The sequence below is a fragment of the Podarcis bocagei genome, assembly GCF_964188305.1.
Source record: "Podarcis bocagei genome assembly, chromosome: 1".
In the NCBI taxonomy this organism is placed as follows: domain Eukaryota; kingdom Metazoa; phylum Chordata; class Lepidosauria; order Squamata; family Lacertidae; genus Podarcis; species Podarcis bocagei.
The window spans coordinates 4704603-4732220 of NC_138125.1; the positions used below are offsets into that span (position 1 = coordinate 4704603).

The 27618-nt window shown below is 48.4% G+C and overlaps 2 protein-coding genes across 2 annotated transcripts in view; one reads left to right on the plus strand and one right to left on the minus strand.

The window, feature by feature from the left end:
- GPR137C (G protein-coupled receptor 137C) lies at positions 1–27424 on the minus strand. The gene is made up of 7 exons (XM_081193632.1): positions 26802–27424; positions 17750–17793; positions 13265–13493; positions 10419–10568; positions 8249–8374; positions 5820–5929; positions 1–3894 (listed from the first exon to the last, which is right to left on the minus strand). Exons 1-7 carry the CDS (start codon positions 27153–27155, stop codon positions 3729–3731), a joined length of 1179 nt encoding a protein of 392 aa, XP_081049758.1. The 5' UTR covers positions 27156–27424; the 3' UTR covers positions 1–3728.
- The window catches only part of TXNDC16 (thioredoxin domain containing 16), a 56869-nt gene continuing 56191 nt past the window's right edge, over positions 26941–27618 (plus strand). The window contains exon 1 of the mRNA XM_081191895.1: positions 26941–27047. The gene's annotated coding sequence lies outside the window, so the exon portion shown is untranslated. The remainder of the gene's footprint in view (positions 27048–27618) is intronic.

A 27618-nucleotide genomic window follows, 5' to 3' on the forward strand; every position in this document is an offset into this window, starting at 1 on the left:
TCACAAGATAAAAACAAACCTTTATTTTCAAAACATGAATGGCATTACAGTTCAGAGTGAAGGAGGTTTAAGCGTGGGGTACATTCATTAGGCGCAGCCAGCCGAGGGCTGAAGGGACAGCTGGCAAAATGGCGTCCCTCAAACCATACCACAAACGGGCGAACTCTCGCACATGGCAGGATTTCTCCATTTAAATAAGAAGTTGTCCACAACAATGAAAAGGGTGCCCACCTCTCGTCAGCCATCACTACTTCTCCGTTCTACAACCCCACCCCACTGTCCTAACCAGCTGTGGCTCCAATGAGTGGGAAAGATCAGCTTCGGTCGACGCAGTTCAGTGCAAAATGTTGGATAAGGAGCTCTTAGCCCTTAACACAGTGCCCTCCTCCCGCCTACAAAACAAAAATTATAAAGTGCTCCCAGTGCATTGTAAAACTCTTAAGCGGAAAAAAACGGGTGGGTGAGGGGGTGTTAATCCGCCTTTGGTGGGTGAAAGAGAGCAGCACAGAGTTCGAGACACGACTTGTTTCACCCGAGTCAGGGATCAATTGATGCCGGGGGGGGGCGGTCCTAGTCACACATTAGCTTGGGATGGGGGGGGAGGAAGAGAGAGAGCGCATATCCTGATGCGCAACGCCAATATGGCCTTTTTCTTAAAATTTAGCAGCTGTCAAAATCTCCCATGTCGACACTAACATGTTTACGAATCGCCCCCCGCAAAATGGCCACCCTGACCGGGCCCTGATGCAATGCTAAAAACCATAGTTTACTGTTGCAAGAGAACAGCTCGGGTGCTTTTCCCTACTGCAAAGCGCGATATGAGGTTTCCTTCAAAACACAGTTTATGAAGCTGGCTTGTTCCAATCAGATTAGCCACAGGTTAGCACTGCTAAACTGGTTAATTTAAATTGCAGTGAAAGCTACATTGGAGGAGGAGAGCACAAGTCTGGCAGGGTGGGAACCCTAGGCTTGGCCCTGTAACACTAAACTAGGGTTTAATGCTATTATCTCAATCTGCAGCCACTCTTGAAACATTGCCAGCACTTTGGTGTGACTTCAAAAACCGGTGTAACATGTAGTTTTCCTTCTCAATCTGTGAACAGGAGATACACCCATTATTCCAGCCAGATATCCTCACGGGGTATCAGAATTAGCTTGCGAATTGAAAGGGACAGCTACACAGTTCTACCCCCGGGAAGATACCTTGAGATTTGAAAAGCAAAAGAGCTGCTGGAATGATAAATGTTTCCCTCCTAAGCAAACGCTTACAGATGGCACCTGAGGTTTTGCTCCATGAATACCTTGAGGAGGAGAATATCCTTTTTGTCCTGGGGCTGTTAAGAGTCTGCTAATGGAGATGAACCGTCACACATTTCCCAAAGCAGCCTCTGAACTAAGTCCCAAAGAGCAGCAAAATGCCCTGGTTGGTAAGAGTGAGCTGAACAGAAAAAAAACAGAGTCAAGAAATCTATGCCAAGTCAAGAAATCTGTGGCTACCCAGCCCAATGGGCGAGGAATAAATAATAAAATCATTATTATTAATATTACACAAGAATTGCCTTGCCTACACTGTTTCTACCAAACGTCTGAATTTGTGAGCACAGCGCCAGGAATGGGCAAACGTCTCCCAGCAAGTCTTTGGCAGGTTAGCGTCACTTGGGAGTGGAATTTGCTGACAACTTTGATGGCTTTAGGCCCCCAAAACAGCTACTCTCGAACACATGACGTCAGCCCAGGGGTGTTTCTCTGGGGGGGGGGTGGACCCACCAGGTGCCGCTGAGCTACAGCTCCCATCAGTCCCAGCAAGCACGGCCACTGGCCAGGGATGTTGGGAACTATAGTCCAGTTGGTGGGTGAAAGATTCCCCGGATCTGTGAAGAGGCTGGGCTGCAAGCAGGTATTTGGGTGCAGTGCTTGCGCAAGAATCTAAACTTGTTCAGGCACTTTCGCAAGCACGACACCCCCCAACAAATTCTAAAATCTGCACTTTTTGCTGAAGTCACGTTCACTCCGAGCAGGCATGGCCAAACCTGGCCCTCCAGCTGTTTTGAGACTACAATTCCCATCATCCCTGACCACTGGTCCTGTTAGCTAGGGATGATGGGGTTTGTAGTCTCCAAACAGATGGAGGGCCAAGTTTGGCAAGATACTGCCTCCTACCTCTCAATGTTAGGGATAACTCACCTGGTTCTCGAATGGCCTGAGAAGCAGAATGCGCGCAACCTGGTGGAACAGAGAGCTCCAACTCTGGGTCTGAACTTCTACGCAATGGGGACATGTCTTCATTCCGTCACAAGGGAGCAGAATCAGATTTTTGCAGCCAGAAGGTGGTGGAAATCACCCAATATAAGAAGGGGTTCATCCAGCCTGCCTCTTGACCCTTAGGGAGTCTTCACTTCATCCCAATACTATCCACTCAAGAGTGTACATTCCCAGCTTGGATTTTAAAAAAATGAACGGATTGCAGCTTTTCTAGACAACACAGCTGTGTGCATTATAACCAGGCAACTGCTCCCTATCCCCTCTGCTGAGAAGTATGACTGCCATGAACTGCAAAATCATCCAGAAGATGCATCAATGGCTACACTTCTCTATTAAGAAGAAGCAGGGAGTAAAGGAGAAGAGGGAAAGTTTTCTTCAACTCTGCTAGAGAGTGCAACCAAACATTTTCTCCATTGCAGATGACAGTGCTATTTTGTGATTGCTAAGCAGTCCAAACGCTAAACGTGCTGCTTCCCGACTGCTAAGCGAACCCTAAGAAGGCTCTCCCATCCCGGACCACCCCTGTAGCTGGCTGGCTAAGAGCAGTAGAAGTCTCAACCTCCGCTGCTTCTGCAATATCCCTAGCAAGCATGCAACTAGTCCCCATGGAGCCATTCTGTCATTAAAAAAAGTAAAGCACCACCGAGTAACAGCTCTGCTTTCCCCAGTGTGTGAACCAAGTTTTTTAGTTTTATAAATCAATGCTCAACATAAGTCAGTCGGTCGCAAGGGGCTTCATACCACATGCAAAAAAATATCGATATGAAGAACTGGCTTCAACAGTCCCAGGAATAAACAGATTGATAGTAAAGCATAGCTGCAACCCTTGTGAGACCACGACACTTGTGCCACACTTGTTAACATTCTTTCTTTTTTGTGTGTTATGGTTTCCCCATTTTAAAACTCTGAAAAGTTTGGAAGCAAGGAATTCCCCACCCGACCCGAAACGTCCCCACCGTTAGTACGCAGAGATGCTCCAGTCATCGCAGGAAGACCGAACAAACTTCCCCAGCTATGGATGTGCAATTAAAAGGGTTACCCAGAACCGTCTTTCCAAGCTGATGGAGACAGTTGACTGGCAGGAAGAATGAGTGTTCCTTGGGAAAGTTCGGTTAAAAGTGCAAATTATCAGCCATCAAGGTCTGCCAGCAAAGCTGTGCTGCTGTTTTCGGTTGCCAAGGTATCGTCCTCCTCTGGAAGGCCCGACCCACTGAAATGAAATACTTCTATAGGGCTGTGATTTGACCTCGCCGGCTTCCATCATTGCAAGTACCATTTGGCAAGAAGAGTTGGCTTTGCAAAGCTCCCGTCCTTCCGTTCCCACGTCCCGGAAACTTCGGGAGCCGCGCTAGGTATTTGGGGACCCAGCGAGGAGCTGCCGCCCGAGTCCTGCGCACTTGGTTGGAGCCCTACTCCGTCCGCGTCCCACCCAGGCGCAGCCCCCCAGAGGCGCGCGAGTTCCAGTCCTACGGCACCAGGCGGGGGTTCGGGTGGCTTCTCGAATCCAGGCTCCCGTGGGTGAAAAGCAGCGGGGCCACGTCCATCGGAGGGGCCACCAACGGCGGGATCATGACGCAGCTGTCGCTCCCCGTCAAGGAACCGTACCAGCCAGAGCTCTGGGGGGTAGCCAAGCTGCGGAGAAGGAAGAGGACAGGAGGGAAGTCCTGCGGGTCCGGGAAAACCAGTCCAAAACCAAATGCACCAATGAAGGAATGGGTTTCCTAAACCCAAAACTGACTGTGCAGGCAGTTTGAAACTGCACCAAAATCCCTATTTTTCCTTAGCTAAAACGCTTTAACTTGAGCTCGTGAGCCAAAAACCCAGCTGTATAGACAAGTGCTCAGAGCCCTCTCCTTTATCAGTTTGTGACGGCAAGAATGGCCTTGACTGTACCAGTAGAACAGGGAAGACACGTCTGTGCCTTATATCCTGACCACAAAGGCGCACAGACCTAGTCTGGGAACAGCGCCAGAGGGTGTTCTTGGAGTTGGTGACCTCTTGCTCCAAGATAAGAGTAGGAACAGGAAGATCCTTTTATGGTCAGAAGTACAGGAAGGAAAACCCTTTTATGGTTAAGAGTGCTGGAGCAGGAACATCTGTAATGTCAACCTGCGTGTACAAGCTGACGTGGCTGGATTCCTGGGGAAGGAGGGAGAGGGTGCCTGGAGGATATATATACTGCATGAAATTTCTCATTTCTTTGGACTTGCTGTGGACTGACCACGCAAGTGCCTCTCTGCTGTTCCGGAGAGCAGAAATAAAGAACTCTTTCTCTGAACCAACCCTCGGTGTCATTTGACTTCCTTCCTCCTGTCCGGGAGCAACGCAGACCCAATCGGTGAACTCCAATAAGGCTACACCTAAACCAGTGAATGGCCCTCCAGCTGTTTGAGGACTACAGTCCCCATCATCCCTGACCGCTGGTCCTGTTAGCTAGGGGTGATGGGAGTTGTAGTCCCAAGACAGCTGGAGGGCCAAGTTTGGCCATGCCTGACCTAAACAGTCTTGGCCCAGTGTACCTGAAGGGGTATCTCTGCCCCCATTATCCAGCTCCAAGGGCTCTCTGGCAGTTCTCTTGCCGTGAGGCAGGGTGGATAAATATCAATGATTTTTTTTTTTAAATAAAAAATTGGATTCTTTAAAATTTAAATCAGGTTTTTTAAAAATTTAAATCAGAGTTTTTAAATTTAAATTGGATTTTTGTAATAAAATGCTTTTGGAGAAAAAATCTTTCTAAAGGTAGTTTTCTATTTAAGTTACATTATAGTCTATTTACGTTACGTAAGTTTTTCACGTGTGCTAAAACTAAGTCTTTTAAAATAAAATAATTGTTTAACCACATCAGTTAACAAACATATGCTATATTGTTATTGTTTTAGTTAAATAAATTGTTTACATTATTAAGGAACTGATTATTTTTCTCCTTCCAATAAAGTACAGCAGGAAAGTTATCCAAATATAAACAGTTAACTGATTAAACCTCACAATAATTTCATAATTACTTGTCTATGTATTTCTAATAGTATGACCAAATCAGTAAATTTTGATATTGTAAAAGCTACTCTGAAAATTTATTATTCCAAAAATGAAACCTTCATCTGGTTGTAAATATTAAGACTCAAGAATGAGAGTTTCTGTAAAAAATAAATAAATAATGATTTAAATCAAGTCTTACTGACTAGTAATTTAAATCCATTTGATTTAAATCAAATCCACCCTGCTGTGAGATTATAGGGAACCAGGTAGAGGGCCTTCTCGGTAGTGGCACCCACCCTGTGGAACACCCGTCAATGAAATAAACAACTACACAACTTTCTAAAGCAGGCATAGGCAAACTCGGCCCTCCAGATGTTTGGGGACTACAACTCCCATCATCCCTGGCTAACAGGACCAGTGGTCAGGGATGATGGGAATTATAGTCCCGAAAACATCTGGAGGGCCAAGTTTGCCTATGCCTGTTCTAAAGCACGTGCCCTACCCACTGAGCTATACAGCCCTTCCCTACGCTTTGAAGTGGGCTGCCGACATAACGCCCTCTCCCCCGTCAACCGCGCTACCTTCCTCCGCTGAGCCTCGGAAGATCGTCGTCACTGTCGTACCGCCTTGGATTGTCGAAGAAATAGGCGCGGGAGTTGTAGCTGTGGCTGTTTATCATTCCAGCCGGCGCCTGTTTGGTTAAAAGAGGCTGTTAGCTAAGTGAGCAAAACAGACAGCGATCTTAGAACAAGGGTCTGGGGTGCGGACAGTCTTGGGGCGCATCCCACTTAGGGGGAGATGGGGAGGAAAGTCTCTCTTAATTTCCTTTTCCTCTTTCAGTGGCGGTGGTGGGGGGGAACCTTGCAGAATTTGCAACATTTGCTTTGATGTAAAAATGTGTGGAGCTTAGCATTAGCTGAAAGAATAACTCGTTAAACGAATGTGCTGCCAAAGAACTGTAGCACACAGCCCCCTGTTCTGGAGTAAGCATATCAGTATGGAATGAATGATGCTTTGCAGGGTTAAAGAAAGCGAAAAATGGTGTAAAAAAGAGGTAATATACATTAGACACAACAACCTAGAAAGAGTAAAAATTTTAAGGTCTTAGGAATAAAGGAAATAAGTCAGTATGTATATACACCGTATTTTGCACTTATAAGACGCACTTTCCCCCTCCTAAAAAGTACAGTGGTACCTGGGGTTACATACGCTAATCCCGAAATATTACCTCAGGTTAAGAACTTTGCTTCAGGATGAGAACAGAAATTGCGCAGCGGCAGCGGGAGGCCCCATTAGCTAAAGTGGTGCTTCAGGTTAAGAACAGTTTCAGGTTAAGAACGGACCTCCGGAACGAATTAAGTACTTAACCTGAGGTACCACTGTAAGGGGAAATGTGTGTGTCTTGTGGAGCGAATGCAGGCGGGAGGCTCTGCTCAGCACTCCCTTTAAAGAGCCGTGTGGAGCGTGTGTGTGGTTCTTTGGGGCTTTTCCCAAAAGGGCTGCCCTTCTCCTTCCTTGGGGAAAAGCCCCCAAGAGCCGCACCATAGCTGTCAACCGTCCCTTATTTGGCGGGAGAGTCCCTTATCCCAGCGCTGTGTCCCGCTGCTGTCCCTTATTGATGATGTCCCTTAAATTTCCCGGGTTTCAAAGGAAGCAGCTCCTCTCCCTCCCTCCCTGCCGGCCAGAGAGGAGGGAGGCTCCAACTGTGTTGCTCACCCAATAAGGAGTCTAAGAACAACTGGGGGGGTGGAGCTTGCATGCCTTGTGCCGATCAAATCGGGGACTCGCCTTTGCTCAGCGCTTCCCAGCAGAGAGGTGACGGTGGTTTTCCTTGCTGCATCCCCTTTGCTGGGTTGCTGCGCTGTGGGAACCACTGCTGGAGGCTTCGTTTGGCTGCTGGCTGGGCTTTCTGCCTTTGGCTCGGAGGGGCTCAGAAGTTGAACATACCTGCGCTCCGAAAATCCCTTATTTTGGCTGCTGATACCTTATTTTTGAGGCTGCCGGTCCCTTATTTTCAAATCTGCAAGTTGACAGCTATGGAGCCGCACACACACACTGCACACTCTTTAAAGGGAGCACGGCTCTTCGGGGAGCCTTAGCTGTGTGCAGCCTCTCCCGGGCAAGGGGAGTCTTCATCCCCCTGCCCTGCGGAGGCTTCAGGCAGCTATCCCTGGCTTTTGCGCGGCTCTGTCCCTTCCCCCACCTTCCAGAAAAGCCCCCAAGTGTCGCGCTCCCTTTAAAGAGTGCGCAGCTCTTGCGGGAGGTGGGGGGAAAGCCAGGAGGGAAGAGGGATCGGTTCGCACCGATCCCGCTTCCTCTCCTGGCTTCAGGGATAGCCCCGCAAAGCCTCCTGAGCGAAGATGGAGGAGCGCTCCCTCTTCGCTCAGGAGGCTTTGCGTTGCTTTCTTATTTCTTGTTTCCCTCCCCTAAAAACTAGGTGTGTCTTACAGTCCGGTGCATCTAATAGAGCGAAAAATACGGTATGTATGTAATGATTCGATTAGAATGATTATATGGTTTTATTTGTAGATGTGCGTTTCTGTTTTTTTGTGTTCTTTTTCCCTCTTGTGTTCTTTTTTCTTGTTTGTACTGTTTTATTTTGGATTCAATGTTTGTAATTTTTGTTGTCGTTTTGCATTGAAAATAAAAATAAGAAAAGAAAGAAATGTAGCACACCCCCCCCACCACCACCGATAAAATCCTATTTTGGTGGGGTTTTATCTTACGCACAGCAAATACAGACGCACACAACTCCCTCTCAGTGGTGAAATTTTGTTTTCCTCATGGTCTTCAATACCCCACCAAACAAATATTAAGCCTCTCTTGGATATACTGTGCTGCTTCTTGCCACTTCCATTACTTCCGCTCTATCAATTTGTTTGATTTGCTTCAACAAAATCTTTTTAAAAAATAATAATTTCCTTTCGAAATGGTCTTCACAGTTTGAGGGGCATGCTCTGTTTTTAACTAGGAAAAGTAGTTGGTCCGCGCAAACCCTGCGTGATCGTACCAGATTCTGTGCGATCCTCTGAGCCCGGAAGAAGAGAACCAGGAATGTTGTAGGGACAAATTCCCAGAGGAACAAGACGACCCCAAAAACCACGTATTCTTCGCTTCCAGCTTCTTCGCCTCGAACCTGCGGGAACAGGGCATGGATTCAAGTCTAGCACTCAAGGAGACAGGTTACAGTGGCCAGGGGTCAGCAAACATTTTCACTGTCCCTCAGACCTTGTGGGGGGCCGGACTATATTTTTTGGGGGGGAAATGAACGAATTCCTATGCCCCACAAATAACCCAGAGATGAATTTTAAATAAAAGCACACATTCTACTCATGTAAACACACCAGACAGGCCCCACAAATAACCCAAAGATGCATTTTACAAATAAAAGGGCACATTCTGATTCCCGGACTGTCTGGGGGCCGGATTTAGAAGGCAATTGGGCCAGTACAGCCCCCGGGCCTTAGTTTGCCTACCCATGGGCTACACTGTGTCTGGGACTGTCCTTCGAGTACAGACTTCCATTGTGGGACGCCTCTTATTTAGAAGATTCAGGACTGATAAGAGAGAAGGTACTTTTCAACATGGTGCACAGTTGAACTATGGGACTCATTGCCACAGGAGGCCGTGATGGCCACCACCTTAGATGATGATGATCATAAAATAATAATAATAATTTATTATTTATACCCCACCCATCTGGCTGGGTTTCCCCAGCCACTCTGGGCAGCTTCCAACAGAATATTTAAATATAATAACCTATTAAACATTTTGTATGGGACGCAGGTGGCGCTGTGGGTAAAAGCCTCAGCGCCTAGGGCTTGCCGATCGAAAGGTCGGCGGTTTGAATCCCTGCGGCGGGGTGCGCCCCCGTCGTTCGGTCCCAGCGCCTGCCAACCTAGCAGTTCGAAAGCACCCCCGGGTGCAAGTAGATAAATAGGGACCGCTTACAAGCGGGAAGGTAAACGGCGTTTCCGTGTGCGGCTCTGGTTCGCCAGAGCAGCGATGTCACGCTGGCCACGTGACCCGGAAAGTGTCTTCGGACAGCGCTGGCCCCCGGCCTCTTGAGTGAGATGGGCGCACAACCCTAGAGTCTGGCAAGACTGGCCCGTACGGGCAGGGGTACCTTTATTAAACATTTTACTACAAAGGAATTTCAGAAATAGACTGGAAAGAGAAGCTGCTGAATTGCAACTCATTACCAAACTTAAAACCATGGAGAGACCTGGTCTGAACAGAGACATTGGATTCTTATCTCATTATACATGACTAAGCCATTTCTCACCTTCTCACCCCTTGCCTTTTCCTGTAAGACCTATTACAGTCGTTAAGAGTCGTCAACAGGCTCATCTCAGCTATCTGCCAATCTCCCATTCCCACCCCCCTTCTGAGTAACACCCCTCCCCACCTTCTCACTATATAGAAGGATCTGGCAACTTCTGTTTCAGTGTATCTGAAGAAGTGTGCATGCACACGAAAGCTCATACCAAGAACTAACTTAGTTGGTCTTTAAGGTGCTACTGGAAGGAATTTTTTTATTTTGACTATGGCAGACCAACACGGCTACCTATCTGTAACTATTAAACATTAAAAGCTTCCCTAAACAGGGCTGCCTTCAGATGTCTTCTAAACATCTGGAAGTTGTTTATTTCCTTGACATCTGGCGGGAGAGCACTCCATAGGGTGGGTGCCACCACCGAGAAGGCCCTCTGCCTGGTTCCCTGTAGTTTTATTTCTCCCAGGGAGGGAACTACCAGAAGGCCTCGGAGCTGGACCTCAGTGTCTGGGCGGAACGATGGGGGTGGAGACGCTCCTTCAGGTATACTGGACCAAGGCCATTTAGGGCTTTAAAGGTCAGCACCAATACTTTGAATTGTGCTTGGAAACGTACTGATGGGCTTTAAAGGAGGATTGGACAAATTTATGGAGGAGGAGCGGGCTATCAAGGGCTGCTAGCCACGAAGGCTGTGCTCTGCCCCTACAGTTGGAGGCAGCAAAGCTGAATACCATTTGCTGGAAACGACCTTGGAGCGGGTCTTGTGTTCGAATCCTGACACTGGGTTTCCCACAGGCATCTGCTCAGCCAATGCGAAGACAGGATTTCTGGACTAGGCGGGCCACTGACTCTTCTTCTGTTCTTATATGGAAATTCAAAAACACCTGGATAAAAGCCCACTGACCTTATCCGAAAGGTTATCCCAGCCATAGTTGAAGGGGCTGGGCACGTGGTCCGGCGAGATCGCCACCGCCACCAGGTTATAGAAAGCCCTCGAGGAGTACAGGAGAAGGACGACAGAACCCACAAGCAAGGCTTGGCAGACAGATGTGCCCTAGTTTTTTTAAAAAAAGAAAAACACATATATACAGAAAGAGGGCATTAAAAATACAGGAAGCTGGTGCTCAGATCTTTCTTCTTAAGTGGTTGTTTTTACGCTGGGTAAATTGTTCGCGAGAGAACTGAACCGGAAGAGATGTTCATCTTTCTTTCTTTTAAGAAAAACAGCTTTTAAATATTTGAACATGCCAAGTTCACAAAGAATCAGATGCGACAGAGAAGGAATCTCTCACTCCACCAGCCTTGAAGATGGAGAGGATGCTCTTTCTACCCTATGTGATGACTGGTCAGCCCAGGCACTTACCGTATTTTTTGCTCTATAGGACGCACTGGACCATAGGAGGGGGAGAAAAGGGGGAAAATTTTTTTTCTTGTTCTCCCCCTCTAAGACAAGGTGCGTTCAAGAGCAGGTCGGGGAATAGCGCAAAGGCTGCACACAGCCTTGCCGCTGCCCCCCGAGCTTGTGGGGCTGGCAGTGGGGGGAAGCGCTGCTTTCCCCCACCGCCAGCCTCAAAGATCCCTGAAGCCTTTGGAGCTCAGCTGCACTCCAAAGGCTTGAGGCTTCGGGGACATCCTTTGTAGCCTCCGCAGGGCAACGGGGAGCAGACACGCCGCTGCCCTGTGGGGGCTTTGCGCAGCCATCCTGAAGCTAGAACAGCGAGACGGAGGGCTGCGCAGCGCTCCATCATGCTGTTTTGGCTTCGGGGACAGCTGTTTTGGCTTCAGGGGAGGCTTTGCGCAGCCATCCGGCTCCCCGGGCTTCGGGCTGCAGGCTGCTATCCGCAAGCCTTCAGCGGGCACTCCCGCCTCGCTCAGAAGGCTTGCGGATAGCTGCCTGAAGCCTGGAGAGCGAGAGGGGTTGGTGCGCACCGACCCCTTTCGCGCTCCAGGCTTCGGCGAAAGCCTGTATTCACTCCATAGGACACACACACATTTCCCCTTCATTTTTGGAGGGGAATAAGTGCATCCTATAGAGCGAAAAATACGGTATTTTCAGACACGAGATAAAAGCAACTGGTTCAGGCATGGAGGAGGGTGGGTGGGGTGGGAGGCGAGACGCCATGTCCTTAGAGATCATCGCCCAGGATAGAGACCTGTCTGTTCTCGCTTCGGTTAAGCCCGTAAAGCTCCGTGCACAACGGACTGTGTTCCATGAATAATCTATGCTAATTGATGCAAATTTATTCAGAGCTACTTTGGTGTGGGTTTTTTTTGCCGATTCCATACGGGCAGCCTGCTCTTCCAAAACCAGATACGTGTTGGAACTTGAGAAATGGGCTGCGGGGTCACGGAACGTTCACAAACATTCCACAGAGGCATGTAAGGGAAAGAGTCACAGAGGCAGGTAGTGTCCATAAAAAGAGGAGTTGAGGATGGGCAGGGTAATGAAAGTGGCTCTTGCTCTGCTGTGAGACTCAATAATAATTATTATAATAATTTATTATTTGTACCCTGCCCATCTGGCTGGGTTTCCCCAGCCATTCTGGGCGGCTTCCAACAAAAGATTAAAAGTACATTAAAACATCGGTCATTAAAAACTTCTCTAAACAGGGCTGCCTTCAGATGTCTTCTAAATGTCAGAAAGTTGTTTATTTCTTTGACATTTGATGGGAGGGTGTTCCACAGGGCGGGCGCCACCACCAAGAAGGCCCTCTGCCTGGTTCCCTGTAACTTCGCTTCTCGCAGCTAGGAAACTGCCAGAAGGCCCTCGGTGCTGGACCTCAGCGTCCGGGCAGACTGATGGGGGTGGAGACGCTCCTTCAGGCATACTGGGCCGATGCCATTTAGGGCTTTAAAGGTCAGCACCAACACTTTGAATTGTGCCCAGAAACGTACTGGGAGCCAATGTAGGTCTTTCAGGACCGGTGTTGTGTGGTCTCGGCGGCCGCTTCCAGTCACCAGTCTGGCTACCGCATTCTGGATTAGTTGTAGTTTCCGGGTCACCTTCAAAGGGAGCCCCATGTAGAGCGCATTGCAGTAGTCCAAGCGAGAGATAACCAGAGCATGCACCACTCTGGCGAGACAGTCTGCGGACAGGTAGGGTCTCAGCCTGCGTAGCAGATGAAGCTGATAAACAGCTGCTCTGGACACAATTAACCTGCGCCTCCATGGACAGCTGTAAAATTCATGTTAAATTGCTGTTTTAGGGGTCGTTTTTAAAAGTCTGGAATGGATTAATCCGTTTTGCATTCCTCTCTATGGGAAATCGCGCATTGGTTTTGGAACGCTTTGGTTTTGGAACGGACTTCTGGAACGGATTAAGTTTGAGAACCAGGGTAATAAAAAATAATGTTGTTGTTGTTGTTTAGTCATGTCCGACTCTTCGTGACCCCATGGACCAGAGCACGCCAGGCACTCCTGTCTTCCACTGCTTCCCGCAGTTTGGTCAGACTCATGTTTAATAATAATAATAACAATAATAATAATAATTTATTATTTATACCCCACCCATCTGGTTGTAGCACTGTACACAAAGGAAATGAGCTCTTCAGCCTTAAAGCTGGTCTTGCCTCTACACCCTGGTGTGTGGCAGATTCCAAGATTCCGGTACAATTCAATTTTCCACTTTAACAACCACACCCTAACTTCACGGAGACCAGCCACTCATCCCTCCTTGGAAATGGGAGACTTTAAGGTGAGGAAAAACAATAACAACAACAAGAAACCAACCCACCAACCCATCTCCCTTACCTTGGACTCAAGGTAAGCATTGGCCGAAGACATTTTGGACAGCTTGCACATGAAACAGGCTAGCAGGACGGCGCAGAGAATGAAGAGGCTGTCGTTGATAAGAGTCCGGGTGAACACCGTCCACCGCAGCTGGTCCTCAGGGAGGTCGCCGTGCGCCAGCAACGCGCACGTCAAATTCACAAAGACGAAGAGGAGACTGGTGAGGATGGAGCCCACGTACAGGGTGGCCCTGGAAAAGGAAACAGGAGGTTATCACATCCGTGTCCCAACATGGAGGCCTTCTGGTCAATGGACCGCAGTTGTTGTCTTGCTTGATGCTCTGGGAGGAACGGGACATAGCCAGGATTTAGGTTTGATGAGGCCCTTAGCTACTGAAAGTAATGGGGCCCTTTGTATGTCCAGCTGTCCTTTGTCAACAACAAATTGTCGCTGGTTTTTGTGTTGAATATATGCTATATGGTAATTTATGGACCTGATAGGTATCTCAAGCCATGCGACCAGTCCATGCAGAATGTAGGCACCCTATATATAGAAAGGAGGAAACCAGTGATATTTTAGGGAGCAGGCTAGCAGGCGGGGCCCATGACTTACATCATAGGAGCCTACACAACACAAAACACGGCTGCTGTAGGTAGGTTTTATTTTATTTCTTTTTTAATCTTATAGTTTGGAAATGTACATCCAGGTTTTCTTCCTTTAAATATTTTTGGGGCCCCCAAGAGAGTGGGGCTCTAAACTATAGCTTGTTTAGCTTATATGTAAATCCGGCACGCGGATGGCTCTGTGGGTGACGCTGTGGGTTAAACCACAGAGCCTAGGACTTGCCGATCAGAAGGTCGGCGGTTCGAATCCCCATGACAGGGTGAGCTCCCGTTGCTCGGTCCCTGCTCCTGCCAACCTAGCAGTTTGAAAGCACAAAGTGCAAGTAGATCAATAGGTACCGCTCCGGTGGGAAGGTAAATGGTGTTTCCGTGTGCTGCTCTGGTTCGCCAGAAGCGGCTTAGTCATGCTGGCCACATGACCCGGAAGCTGTACGCCGGCTCCCTCAGCCAGTAAAGCGAGATGAGCACCGCAACCCCAGAGTCGGTCACAACTGGACCTAATGGTCAGGGGTCCCTTTACCTAAATCTGGCACTGGGAGTTGTAATCCCATTTAACAACTTTTGGGTTGGGGCAACTGGCTAAAATGTTTCAATTTTGGTTCCTCTGTTTTGTTTTCGTCGGGGTGGGGTTGGTTAAATGTTTAGGTGGATGTTATTTTAATTTGGGTATAGATGTAAGCTGTTTATTCTTATTCTTGGTTTCTATTGGTTTATTTATAATCTGTTTAAGATATTCTGGTTTTTGGTTTTTTTATTTTGATAATAATTTATTAGTTTTTAGCTACAACAATCCAATAGTAGCCGCATTGCAACAATGCCAAATTATAATACAATTAATAAGACCAATCATTGAGATGCCAAATTATACAATTTAGGTGGCCCCCCACACACTAGAATTAATGGTTTGATTATTTTCTTTGTTTCTGCATTTCAAAATCTTATACATTTCAATAGATGTTCCGGTTTTTTATGTTTGATGTTTTATTATGTTTTTATATATGCTGTAAGCCACCCAGAGTGGCTGGGATAACCCAGTCAGATGGGCGGGATATAAATAATTTTTAAATTTATATTTATTATATTTATTTATATGTATATTATTATAGCGATACCTAGAAGCACCATGTTGGCTATTCCTGCCTTAAGGTGCAGTAAGACATTAGCTGCAGGAGAAAAGGGGGAAGGAAAGGGGGCAGAGAGGACCCCAGTGGGGCGACACGGAAGCCAAGTGGGGAAAGAAATCTGTTCAAGTACAGAGCGTTAAAAGCCAAAAAAAGTTCAAGATCCATCAGTATTACAAAAGATAAAGCGCTCTCAAAAATCTGTGGGTTGTATTCAGCATAGCAATGAGGTGAATGGCCTATCAGCAGAAGGATTTATCCTTGCGCTACAGAATATTCTCCCTAAATCCACTCTGTTTCTTTTAAAATTTAGGTTTCTTTTAATTTTAATTTAACTCTTTTTATTATTTTTTATTGATTTATTAGCAACAACAAGTGCAAACAGACAGAAAACAAAGAATCAAAGATTTAAGCCATAAAAGCATTGGCAAGTTGGAAGGTCAAAGCTAACATGTAGCTCCAAAGGGAGAATAAAGTATTGACCCATACAAATATCCCATTTACAAACAATTAAGATTTAGAAAAGTATTGCCCACCAGTGAGTTCCATTACTGAGAATAAAGGTGCTATATAGTCTCAAATGAGCTGGACATTTGTACATACTGGTGGCACTGAGTAACATGTGCCTCTAGATTTGTATAAGAAATAAAATAACCCCATGTATTTTTTAAAAAAGGGCCATTTGAGCTCTCTCCTTCATATACTTTTGGTTTATCAGATGTCTTCTCAAAAAGGCGCATTTGCCCAACCCATTGAGTACCAGTAATCCAAACCATTATAATAAATAAATAAAATTTTATTTATATGCCGCCCTTCCCGGTTTAAAAACCGGGCTCAGGGCGGCCAACAGCAAATATAAAACATTGATTAAAATGCGACTTAAAAACAGCATAAAACACAACATAAAATGCAGCATCAATATCAATAAAATTCAGGGGTCATTGGGGGTGTGTGTGTGTGTGTGGAAATCCCAGTCACTGAATGATCACCAGGGCTAAATGGCCAAGTTGGTCCTATTAGGGGCAGCAAGGAGTCCAGGGAAGAATTTACCGTATTTTTCGCTCTATAGGACGCACTTTTTCACCTACAAAAATTAAGGGGAAATGTGTGTGCGTCCTATGGAGCGAATGCAGGCTCCTTGGCTTCAGCAATAGCAACACAAAGCCTCCGGAGCGAGGCGGGACCTCGCGCCGCGCTCCGAATGCTTCGGGTTCTTTTTGCTGAAGCCGGGAGAGCAAGACTCTCCTGGCTTCAGCCAAAGGAACCTGAAGCCTTTGGAGCGTGGTGCGACGTCCCGCTGCGCTCCAAAGGCTGCCTGGAAGCCGGAGGAACAACAGACGGGTCTCCTTCTGTTGCTCCTCCAGCTTCGCTTGAAGGGGCGCTGCGCAGAGAGGGAGAACTGCGCAGCGCCCCTTCAGCCATGCGCCTGTCCTTCTGCCTTACCCGTGCACAGCCTCTTTGGGCAGGGGGAGCCTTCATCACACTGCCCTGAAGAGGCTTGGCGCAGTTATCCCAGAAGCCAGAATAGCCACACGGTATCCCAGAAGCCAGATCCCTCTTGCTGTTCTGGCTTCTGGGATTCAGAATATTTTTCTTGTTTTCCTCCCGCCCAAACTAGGTGCGTCTTATCATCTGGTGCGTCCTATAGAGCGAAAAATACGGTAAATGTGGGGTCCCCGAAAGGGTTTCTTCATAGAAGAGGAAAGGGGGAAAGGGAATAGAGGATCAGGTTAATTCAAATTGAAGGCCAGGCGGAATAGCTCTGTCGTGTTAGAATTAAAGGTCCTCCAAAAATTGGCAATACAGTCCCTTCTCCTCACATTAACCCCTAACTTTTTTTCTGGGGGCTTCCCCAACCCTCCGGAGCAGATTTGGGGATGGTGCAAGTTTCACATACGGAAAAGTTAAGAGGGAGGAATTCCCACTTCATTAGTGCATAAAATTAGTTGAGTACCTCCCCATGAATCCACATGGCTTTGCCAAGAGAACACCATCTGCTTCAGCTGCACTACAATTATTTATAGGAAGCCGCAGCAAGAGTGCTGGGAACCTGTATTGGACTCCAACTCCCATCAGCCCCGCATGGCCAATGGTCAGAGCTGACACGAGCTGTAGTCCCAAAGACCTGGGAGGCCCCAGGTTCCTCCTTCCCGAACAGGATTGCTCCGAAATGCAGGCCACGTCGAAATGAAAGAAACAAAAAAAGTTGCGCTTTTCCGAAATCGTGTTTTTATGCCAAGAAGGCTGAGCGGCTCGGACGCCGTTGCGGACCCTTTGGGTGCCTTTGCGCATTTATCAAGCCATGTTGATTCATCAGCAGCAAATTTTAACCTGCGATTAAAACCTGTGGTAACTAATTTATTGGGACACGGGTGGCGCTGTGGGTTAAACCACAGAGCCTAGGACTTGCTGATCAGCAGGTCAGCGGTTCAAATCCCCACGAAGGGGTGAGCTCCCGTTGCTCGGTCCCTGCTCCTGCCAACCTAGCAGTTCGAAAGCACGTCAAAGTGCAAGTAGATAAATAGGTACCACTCCGGCGGGAAGGTAAACGGCATTTCCGTGCGCTGCTCTGGTTCGCCAGAAGCGGCTTAGTCATGCTGGCCACATGACCCGGAAGCTGTACGCCGGCTCCCTCGGCCAATAAAGTGAGATGAGTGCTGCAACCCCAGAGTCGGTCACGACTGGACCTAATGGTCAGGGGTCCCTTTGCCTTTACCTAACTAATGTGTTACAAGGCACCACCCCTCAAAGGTTAGACTCACTTGTATTTGTTGAATTCGGCGGCACACTTCACTTTGAAGATCACCTGTTCAGAAAAAGAGAAAACGTGGGTTTGGGTGAGGTTTTCCCCTATTCCATCATAGGGCTCCCTCCGGGTATCCTTTATGTTGTGCATTTGTGATGATGTACTAATGATTCTTCAACATCAACCTAGTTGGACTGGTCATGTTTTTCGGATGCCTGATTATCGTCTTCCGAAACAACTACTCTATTCCGAACTTAAAAATGGAAAGGGTAATGCTGGTGGTCAACAAAAGAGGTTTAAAGACTCTCTCAAGACAAATCTAAAAAAAATAGTATAAACACCTACAATTGGGAAACATTGGCCTGCAAGCGCTTCATGGGGGTGGAGACGCTGAAGGAGCGAGAAGTAAGGTTACAGGGAACAAGGCAGAGGGCCTTCTCGGTAGTGGCGCCTGCCCTGTGGAACGCCCTCCCAGCAGATGTGAAGAAAATAAGCAGCTATCCTATCTTTAAAAGACATCTGAAGGCAGCCCTGTTCAGGGAAGTTTTTAATACAGTGGTGCCCCACAAGTCGAATGCCTCGCAAGACGGAAAACTCGCTAGACGAAAGAGTTTTCCGTTTTGGAGGTGCTTCGCAAAACGAATTTCCTATGGGCTTGCTTCGCAAGACAACAATGTCTTGCGAGTTCCTGCTGGTTTTTTTCCCTTTCCCCCCCCCACTTTTTCTAAGCCGCTAAGCCACTTATCAGCTGATCCGATCAGCAGATAAGCCGCTAAAAGCTGCTAATAGCGCTAATCCGTCAATGGGCTTGCTTCACAAGACGAAAAAACCGCTAGGCGAAGAGAATCACAGAACGGATTATTTTCGTCTTGCGAGGCACCACTGTATTTAATGCTGGACTGTTTTTAACATTTGATTGGGAGCCGCCCAGAGTGGCTGGGGAAACTCAGCCAGATGGGCGGGGTATAAATAATAAATTATTATTATTATTATTATTATTATTATTATTATTATTATTATTCAGTTGGAGAACAGCCTTGACCAAAGGTCTCATGGGTTTTGAAGATGCTCAAACTTAGGACAAAAGGGAGAAACATGCTAAGAGGAAGGCACGCTTGGCAAATCCACACCGTGATCAGCTCCTGCCCGGAAACCAATGTCCCCACTGTGGAAAGACGTGTGGATCCAGAATTGGCCTCCACAGTCACTTACGGACTCACTGTTAAGACCGTGTTCATGGGAGACAATCTTATTCGGCTACGAGGGATCACCAAAGAAGAAGAAGAAGAAGAGCTTATTCCCATGATGCACGGGGAAACCGGGACCTGATTGTTTTTTTTTGAATTTTCTGCTAGGTATGAGTCCCCGTGAGCACTTTGCTCCAGCGTTCCAGCATCCACATTGACAGCTTCAGCTGCTGTTTCGATCTGGAGAAGTCTGAATTTTGGAGCCTAGCTGTGTTTCAGGTCACGTCTAGGTTTGAGTATTGCGAGTTAAGGACATAAGAACCACCTGCTGTGTCAAGTTGTGGGCGAACATATCAGACAACACAGCGATTCTTCAGACAGCTCTCGTTTATTCAGAGGCCAGAACAGAACTGAACTGAAGGGTGCAGCCAGCCTGCTTATATAGAGCTCCACTACAACGCAACAGTAACCATTTTCTGTAACTATCCAATCACTGAACGTCACGTTTAATCCCTTATTTGCATATGTGGACCTGAGTGAAAACTATCTACAGTATCCCCCTGCTGGCCCAGGGTGAGAACTTCAGTACATAATATGCAGGATCCGGCCAGTGGCCCCTCCAGCCCAGCATTCCATTATCACAGTGGCCGACCAGTTGCCTGTGGGAAACCAGCAAGCAGGATTCGAGCACAAAAGCCCTCCCCCCCCCTTATTTTGCCAGGAGCCAGAGTCAGGCAGAAGTCAACAATGAATGTAAGAGCCTTCTGGACGAGAACAAAGTCCCATCTATCCCATCCATCCTCTTGTGGCTTAGGGCCCTCGTATCTACGGGACCGCCTCTCCTGGTCTGCCCCACAGAGGACCTTAAGGTCCATGAATAATCAGAGTTTAGAGGTCCCGGGCCCTAAGGAAGTCAGACTATCCTCCACCAGGGCCAGGGCCTTCTCAGTGATGGCTCCGACCTGGCGGAATGCTCTGTCCCATGAGACCAGGGCCCTGCAGGATTTAACCTCCTTCCGCAGGGCCTGTAAGACAGAGCTGTTCCACCGGGCTTTCAATTTGAACTTAGCCTGATCTTTTATCCCCCTTCCTTCCTTCCTTCCCTCCCTCTCCCTTTTTTATGAAGATTACCCGCTCTGGGATCCCATAGCTAATTCTCCCCTGGTCTCCTCGCTGGCCCAAACAGGACCAATTCAGCCAGCTAGCCCTGGGGATCATCTAATGTTTATTGGATGGATTTCCCCCCAAATGGATTTTTGAATTCTGAATTTATTGTTATTAACGTTTTATACTGTATTCTGTGCTGTTGCATCAATTAAGTGTTTTAAATCAATTTTGTTGCATCAATTAAGTGTTTTAAATTTGTTGTTAGCCGCCCTGAGCCTGGTTTTCTGAACCGGGAAGGGCGGGGTATAAATAAAAAAATATTATTATTATTCTCACAGTCACCAACCAGATACCTATGTTGATACACACACAGCGGCTGGGAGCCTCAATGGCGTCTCTCTGGGGCTTCACCCGGGGCAAAAACCCCTGGCAAATCCCCCCCCCAGCTATTGTTGTTTAGTCGTTTAGTCATGTCCGACTCTTCGTGACCCCCTGGACCAGAGCACGCCAGGCACTCCTGTCTTCCACTGCCTCCCACAGTTTGGTCAGACTCATGCTGGTAGCTTCGAGAACACTGTCCCACCATCTCGTCCTCTGTCGTCCCCTTCTCCTTGCGCCCTCCATCTTTCCCAACATCAGGGTCTGGGGAAACCATAGCTTTAACTATACGGACCTTTGTTGGCAAGGTGACGTCTCTACTTTTTAAGATGCTGCCTAGGTCCCTGCAACTAGATGAGGCCAAAGACCTTTCTCCTTCAGCAGTCCATTCTCATGGTGTCCCACCTTTCGGTAGTTCCCTTTTCAAATATTCAGTATTTTGGCTTTCTTTGCTTTCAGGCATTATTAGTTTTTTGCTCTCATGTGCGTGCAGCACTGTGTGTGCATATGTGTCTGTACCAGTCTGCGAAATGTTATTACACAAACCTACGGTGCCGCCGCGCTTGGAATACTGCGTGCCGTTCTGGTCAGCTCACTGCAGAAAGGATATTGCACAGCTGAAAAACGCTCAGAAAACAACAGCAAAAATCACAGAGATGGAGCAACTCTCCAAAGATGAAAAGTTTCAACATTTGGGCAGTGGCATAGCTGGGGGGTTAATGAACCTTTTAATGAGGGTGAAAGAGGAGAGCGCAAAATATGGTCTGAAGGTCAACATAAAAAAAACCCACAAAGATCATGGCCACTGGGCTCATCACCTCCTGGCAGATAGAAGGGGAAGAAATGGAGGCAGTGAGAGATTTTACTTTCTTGGGCTCCATGATCACTGCAGATGGTGACAGCAGCCACGAAATTAAAAGACACCTGCTTCTTGGGAGAAAAGCAATGACAAACCTAGACAGCATCTTAAAAAGCAGAGACATCACCTTGCCGACTAAGGTTCATATAGTTAAAGCCATGGTTTTCCCAGGAGTGATGTATGGAAGTGAGAGCTGGACCATAAAGAAGGCTGATCGCCGAAAAATTGATGCTTTTGAATTATGGTGCTGGAGGAGACTCTTGAGAGTCCCATGGACTGCAAGAAGATCAAACCTCTCCATTCTGAAGGAAATCAGCCCCGAGTGCTCACTGGAAGGACAGATCCTGAGGCGTGCTCTGGTCCAGGGGGTCACGAAGAGTCGGACACGACTAAACAACAACAACAACAACAACAAAGCTGCAGGGATCGTCTTATGGGTATGCAAAAATGCAGAGCTGCCGAGGAAGGGAAGAAGAGAAACAGCGAGGGGAATTGTGCAAAGGGCAAAGTGTTTTGCTCTGCACACACTCGAGTTCCTGCTTCCCATCTGTGGTGCTCTGGGCAAGCTAAAGAATTCTCTACAAAGGAGATGGTGGCAGTGGTGGTTTCTGCTTAATCATTCCCTGGCAGAAGACAAACTGGCATTCTTGGGCAACGCAAAGCTTCATGACTCAGTATTCCAGATCTGTAAAAGGGACCCATTCTCCAGCAAAATCTTCACTGCCCCCTTCCATGACATGAACTGTAGCTCATGGAACTGGGGCAAGCTCCCAATATGTGAGATTATTAATTATTATCATCATTATTATTACCGTATTGGCCTGAATATAAGCCTCACCTTTTTCCCAAATTCTGACCATGAAAAGTTAGAGCGCGGCTTAAATTCGTGACCTTACAAAAACTGGCTTTTACGATATTGCTGCTGAAACACACATACGGCAAAACAGAACGGGTGTGAGTGCCTGCAGAATTTTAAGGGAGTGGTTTATATTCGGGTGCGGCTTATATTCGGGCCAATACGGTATTATTTAATTCAACTTATACACTTCCCTATACCCAGAGGTCTCAGGGCAGTTCACAACAAGACCACAACATATAAAATCAAACCAAAAGCACAAACCCAATACCCCCCCCCCACAAAGCCACTTTCTAAAAGGTCAATAAGATCAACCAAAGGCCTGGTTAAAAAGGAACGCTTTTGCCTGGCGCCTAAAGGTGTGTGATGAAGGCGTCAGGCGAACTTCCCTGGGGAGAGAATTCCAGACGGGGAGCCACCACAAAGAAGGCCCTGTTCTTGTGTTGCCGCCCTCTGGACCTCTAGAGAAGGGGGCACATATCCATGCATTTTTTTTTGTTCCCAGTTACACCTCAGTTGCAATTTGGATTGCATTGGCTTGATCTCCCTATCCCTGACCCCTGAATTTTTATGTGGCAACAACTCCTTGGGGGCAGGGGACTTCTCCAAAATCCCTCCGCAAATATGCACAGGCTTGAGCAATGGTCTTCCTTTCTGAGTAAGTGTGCACAGGATATGCTCGGGGTTAATCATCAGTCTCAAGTCTTCCTTTTCTCTTTGATACTGTCTGTCCATGCAGCCAGACTTTTAGACCAGTTCCCACAATCAATCTCTAGGGACTGAAGTTAAGACTCCTTGCTCTGTAGTTAACTTGAGATGTGAATTCATAGCTCATAGAGTTCAGGAGGAGGCAATTGCGGCAGATTCCACCTCAAGCTGCCGTTTTGAAAGCTGGCTTCACCCTTTAAGTCTGGTTGAAGAAGAGGACCCTGAAAGCTTGAGATCAACAAGATATTTCCCCCTCCTTCAGAACTAGTGCTTCTAATCTGCAGATTTGATTTTAAAGAGCTGTTACATCAGTTAACCCTGTAGTCTAAAGTCAACAGGCCTGCCTCGCTGCTGCACCCCATAATATATCAGCTCAATCTTTAGACCTGCAAACAAACTGAATGCAGTTTAAAAATGTCGAGTGCAGATACACCTAAGGAGATCATTGTGAGACAGAAGGAACTCTGTCCTTCCCTAAACTCATTGGTCTCAAGCCGCTCTGCTTCGTTCCCCATGCTTCCAGATCCTTAATTAACACTAGATTCTGAGGGGAACACCATGGAGAAAGAGCTTGTCAAATACCATATTTTTTGCTCTATAAGATTCACTTTTTCCCTCCTAAAAAGTAAGGGGAAACGTGTGTGCGTCTTATGGAGCGAATGCAGGCTGCACAGCTATAACAGAAGCCAGAACAGCAAGAGGGATTGCTGCTTTCACTGTGCAGCGATCCCTCTTGCTGTTCTGGCTTCTGAGATTCAGAATATTTTTTTTCCTTGTTTTTTCTTGCATGGTCCTCTTCTTCAACCAGACTCGAAGGGTGAAGCCCTCCTCCAAAAACTAGGCGCGTCTTATAGAGTGAAAAATACGGTACGTTTTGGGGAGCCCCCAGAGGCAGAAAATCCAGAAATGAACCCAACCCCCAACTTACTAACAATCAGGGGATAGAGTCCATTGGAAATTGACCTATGCGCTTTCCAGGAGGGCACAGCCAATGGGTGCATAACTTTGCATGCCAACATGCTCTGTGGCTCAGCGTCATAACATCTTCCTTGCACGCAGGATGTCCCAGGTAACTCCAGGTAGGGCAGGGAGCAGCTCCCATCTGAAACCTTGGAGAGCTGCTGGCTGCCAGTCAGAGCAGAGATGTCCTGTCATGGAACGCAGCTTTTCTTGCCTTTACCACCTCACGTGGGACGCGGGTGGCGCTGTGGGTTAAACCACAGAGCCTAGGGCTTCCCAATCAGAAGGTCGGTGGTTCGAATCCCCGTGACAGGGTGAGCTCCCGTTGCTCGGTCTCTGCTCCTGCCAACCTAGCAGTTCGAAAGCACGTCAAAGTGCGAGTAGATCAATAGGTACCACTGTGGCGGGAAGGTAAACGGCGTTTCCGTGCGCTGCTCTGGTTCACCAGAAGCAGCTTAGTCATGCTGGCCACATGACCTGGAAGCTGTATGCCGGCTCCCTTGGCCAATAAAGCGAGATGAGCGCCGCAACCCCAGAGTCGGCCACGACTGGACCTAATGGTCAGGAGTCCCTTTACCTTTTACCGCCTCACAAGTAGTCATATTTAGCCATGGGGAATCAGGTGACACAAAAGGTTAAGAGCAGGAGTCGGCAAGGTTTACCTCGCCCGGGCCGGTTCACTCCAGCAGAGAGCCCTCTGTGGGTCGGAGTGTGCACACGAAACGCGCATGCCCGCGATTTCCAGTATCTGCGCAGACATGGTTTTCGGCATCTGAGCATGTGCAGACACGATTTCTGGTGCTGTGGAAGTGAGTCCCTGTGCTGCGCTGGTTTAGCACAGCGTGCAGGGACTTGCCTAGTGGGTAGCTCAGTTCATGGGCCGGTTAAACGACTTGTGGCCCACGGGCCTTAGGTTGCCAACCCCTGGTTAAGAGCCTGCTCTTCAGTGAGGTCTGGGTTGACGCTTAACAACTTTCAAGCCCAATACTCTTAAGCCAGACCTTCTGAAGAGCAAGACTCTTCTAGCGCTTCTCTTTGATAGCCTTAAAACCTAGCAACTGGTAGGTCATGTTTTCGTAACAGCGCTGAAACCAGCCAATATCACCCTGATCTCCTAGCTTGCCTTTGCAAGGATTATGGGATGCCTATGGGTGATGCCAGGAAGCAGGTGGCGTTGTGGGTTAAACCACAGAGCCTAGGGCTTGCCGATCAGGTCGGTGGTTTGAATCCCCATGACAGGGTGAGCTCCCGTTGCTCGGTCCCTGCTCCTGCCCCCCTAGCAGTTCGAAAGCACGTCAAAGTGCAAGTAGATAAATAGGTACCGCTCCAGCAGGAAGGTAAATGGCGTTTCTTTGCGCTGCTCTGGTTTCACCAGAAGTGGCTTAGTCCTGCTGGCCACATGACCCGGAAGCTGTACGTCGGCTCCCTCGGCTAATAAAGCGAGATGAGCGCCGCAACCCCAGAGTCGGCCACGACTGGACCTAATGGTCAGGGGTCCCTTTACCTTTTATGGGTGATGCCACCTGCAGATGTCACCCCCTCTCCTCGGAAGGTGCGGCACAGTATTTTGTGGTCCATCGATCCTATGCACACCCATTTGAAGAGCAACACCACGCTCAGCGGTGCTAGAGGATTGCAGCCTTAAGGTTGCTACTCCCGCATCAACTCTCATTCGCCACCCCAGAGATCGCCTTACGAAAAAGCAAGCCTTGAGAAGCCAGTGCTTATTTTTTCCTGGGGATAACAGCCTCTCTCTCACTCGTGCTTATCACGTGAACATCCCTGGGAGAATGAAATCATTGTTGACACCGCATCCTATGTGACAAGACACTTTTGCACACACAGAGAGAGGGAGTGTTGCCCGAGACTCAAAAGAAACACACCCACCAAAAGAAAGGGAATTTTAAGGAAATTCAGCCAACTGCTGTAGAGTGGGGGGGGCATCATCCTGTTCAGACAAGGGGTGCCAAAACTGAAATCGGGAGAGAGGAGGAGGTTTGTGTTCAGGGCTGTATGTAGGTCCTGGGTACCTGCCTGGAAATAACCCCCCAAAGAACCCGGTGTAACCTATTCCCAACTCAACAACAAGGGGGTTGCGATGCAATATGCTCAACGGAACATCCAAACCTTGAAGCCAGATAATTGAATGTTGTTTTGTTTTGGGAGACAGGGGGAGTTTGCAGGGGTTTGGAAACAGCTGATCAGCAAGACACAGGATGGGAGGGGTAGGAAATTAACCCCAGCAGAAGGGGGGGGGGGAAACAGCCACAAAAATAATTCAGCTCTGACCCTTTCATCTTCTGGATTATAGAAAGTGGTAAAACTCGCTTACAGTTTTAAAAGAATAGTTTCCTAGGATGATGTGGAGATGCCATCAAAAGGGCTAAGCAGGTAAAATGGGAAAAGGGTTAATAGCCAGATCCTTTCAAAGGTCTTGACACTGAAGGAGAGAAAGCAAAAACAGGGAGAGGAGGAATGAAGCAACAATGGGGGGGGGGGAGAGGCTCCGGAGCGATGACGTAATGGCTGACAGCGCTCCCTGCCCCAGCTGAGACAACCTGGGAGGCTGTTGCTGGTGCTCTGCAAACGCTGGCCCCTTATTTGCAAGAAAAAGGAGAAAAAAGCACATATATTTTACATGCACATCTAGAACTACAAGAGCTCTATACAGCAAGCCCGGGTGCGCTTGCAACCTCTGCAAAAACTGCAAGAGAGATCACACAAGCCAAAGCTTGCAGGGGAAAAAAAAGCCTTTTGGGTTTCTCCAACACCAGGAGGAGGAAAATCCATCCCAAGTTTTTTTGCAGATGCACCAGAATGTGGTAAACAAGAAGAGGCAAACAAGCCGGAGGAGGAGGAGGAGGAGGAAGGGGGGGGCGTGCCTGGGCTGCCGGGTGCGCGCGCGCTTGTTTTGTTCTGCTGTTTTTAAAACACCATGCAAAAAAATAAATAAATCCAAACAAACAAATATTTATTTGAAACGCACAGAGACGACCCTCCCCATCCCACTTACCTCTGCAAAATAGAGATTGAGGAGGCAGCCGGTGGCGAAGAGGAGGCAGACGGGGAAGCAGAAGAGCAGCCAGCGGGGGAAGGGAGGCAGCCGGGGCTGGCGGTGGTGGGGCGGCAAGAGGGCGCCCTGCAGGTAGCAGGAGAAGAGGACGGTGCGCAGCGCCGCCCAGAGCAGGCAGAGGAAGAGGCAGACGGTGCGGTAGCTGAGCCGCTTCTCCCGGTAGTAGAGGAGCAGCCAGAGTTGCAGGTAGGCGAAGAGGAAGAGGCCGGCGTAGAGGAGCGTGTGCAAGGTGCTCAGTCCCAGGGCCAGCGGGGAGCGGGGATCGGGGCCCGGATCGGGGCCCCGCAGCACCATGGCACCCCCGGGGCACCCTTGGGCGCCCTGCAAAGTAACAAACCGGGGGTTGTGCAAAGGGGTGCGTGGGTGGGTGGGGTGCAAAACTGGGGGGAAGGGGTGCCTTGCACCCCGCAACGGAGAGGCTCACAGCTCCATGCAAATCCAGCTTCAAAAATAATCCATAGATATATAAATATATTTGCCCTGCCAGTGAACCTCCCGCCCGCCCGCCCGCCTGCAGCGCCGGCTCGGCTCTCCCCGAACCAGCCAACTCTTCCCTCCCTCGCTCCAGCTGCGAAAGAAACAATCAGCTGAGCGGCCGCGGCGATTTGAGGCGCTCGCTCCGGGCCACGCGCCGCTCGCCATTGGCCGGCGGGGAGCTCCGCCCACCAGAGGCCCGCCCGCTGGCTGCCGGGCCGCGTCGCTCAAGGGGAGAAGCCCCGCCCACTCCCCTTTCAGCCCCGCCCCTCGCTGGCTGGCT

Coding starts and splice junctions, on each gene's coding strand:
- GPR137C (XM_081193632.1), bottom strand. CDS start 27,155: ATGGTGCTGCGGGGCCCCGATCCGGGCCCCGATCCCCGCTCCCCGCTG. Junction 17,794..26,801: donor TCAATCTCTATTTTGCAGAG/GTAAGTGGGATG, acceptor TTTTCTGAACAG/GTGATCTTCAAAGTGAAGTG. Junction 10,569..13,264: donor ATGCTTACCTTGAGTCCAAG/GTAAGGGAGATG, acceptor TAAAAAAACTAG/GGCACATCTGTCTGCCAAGC.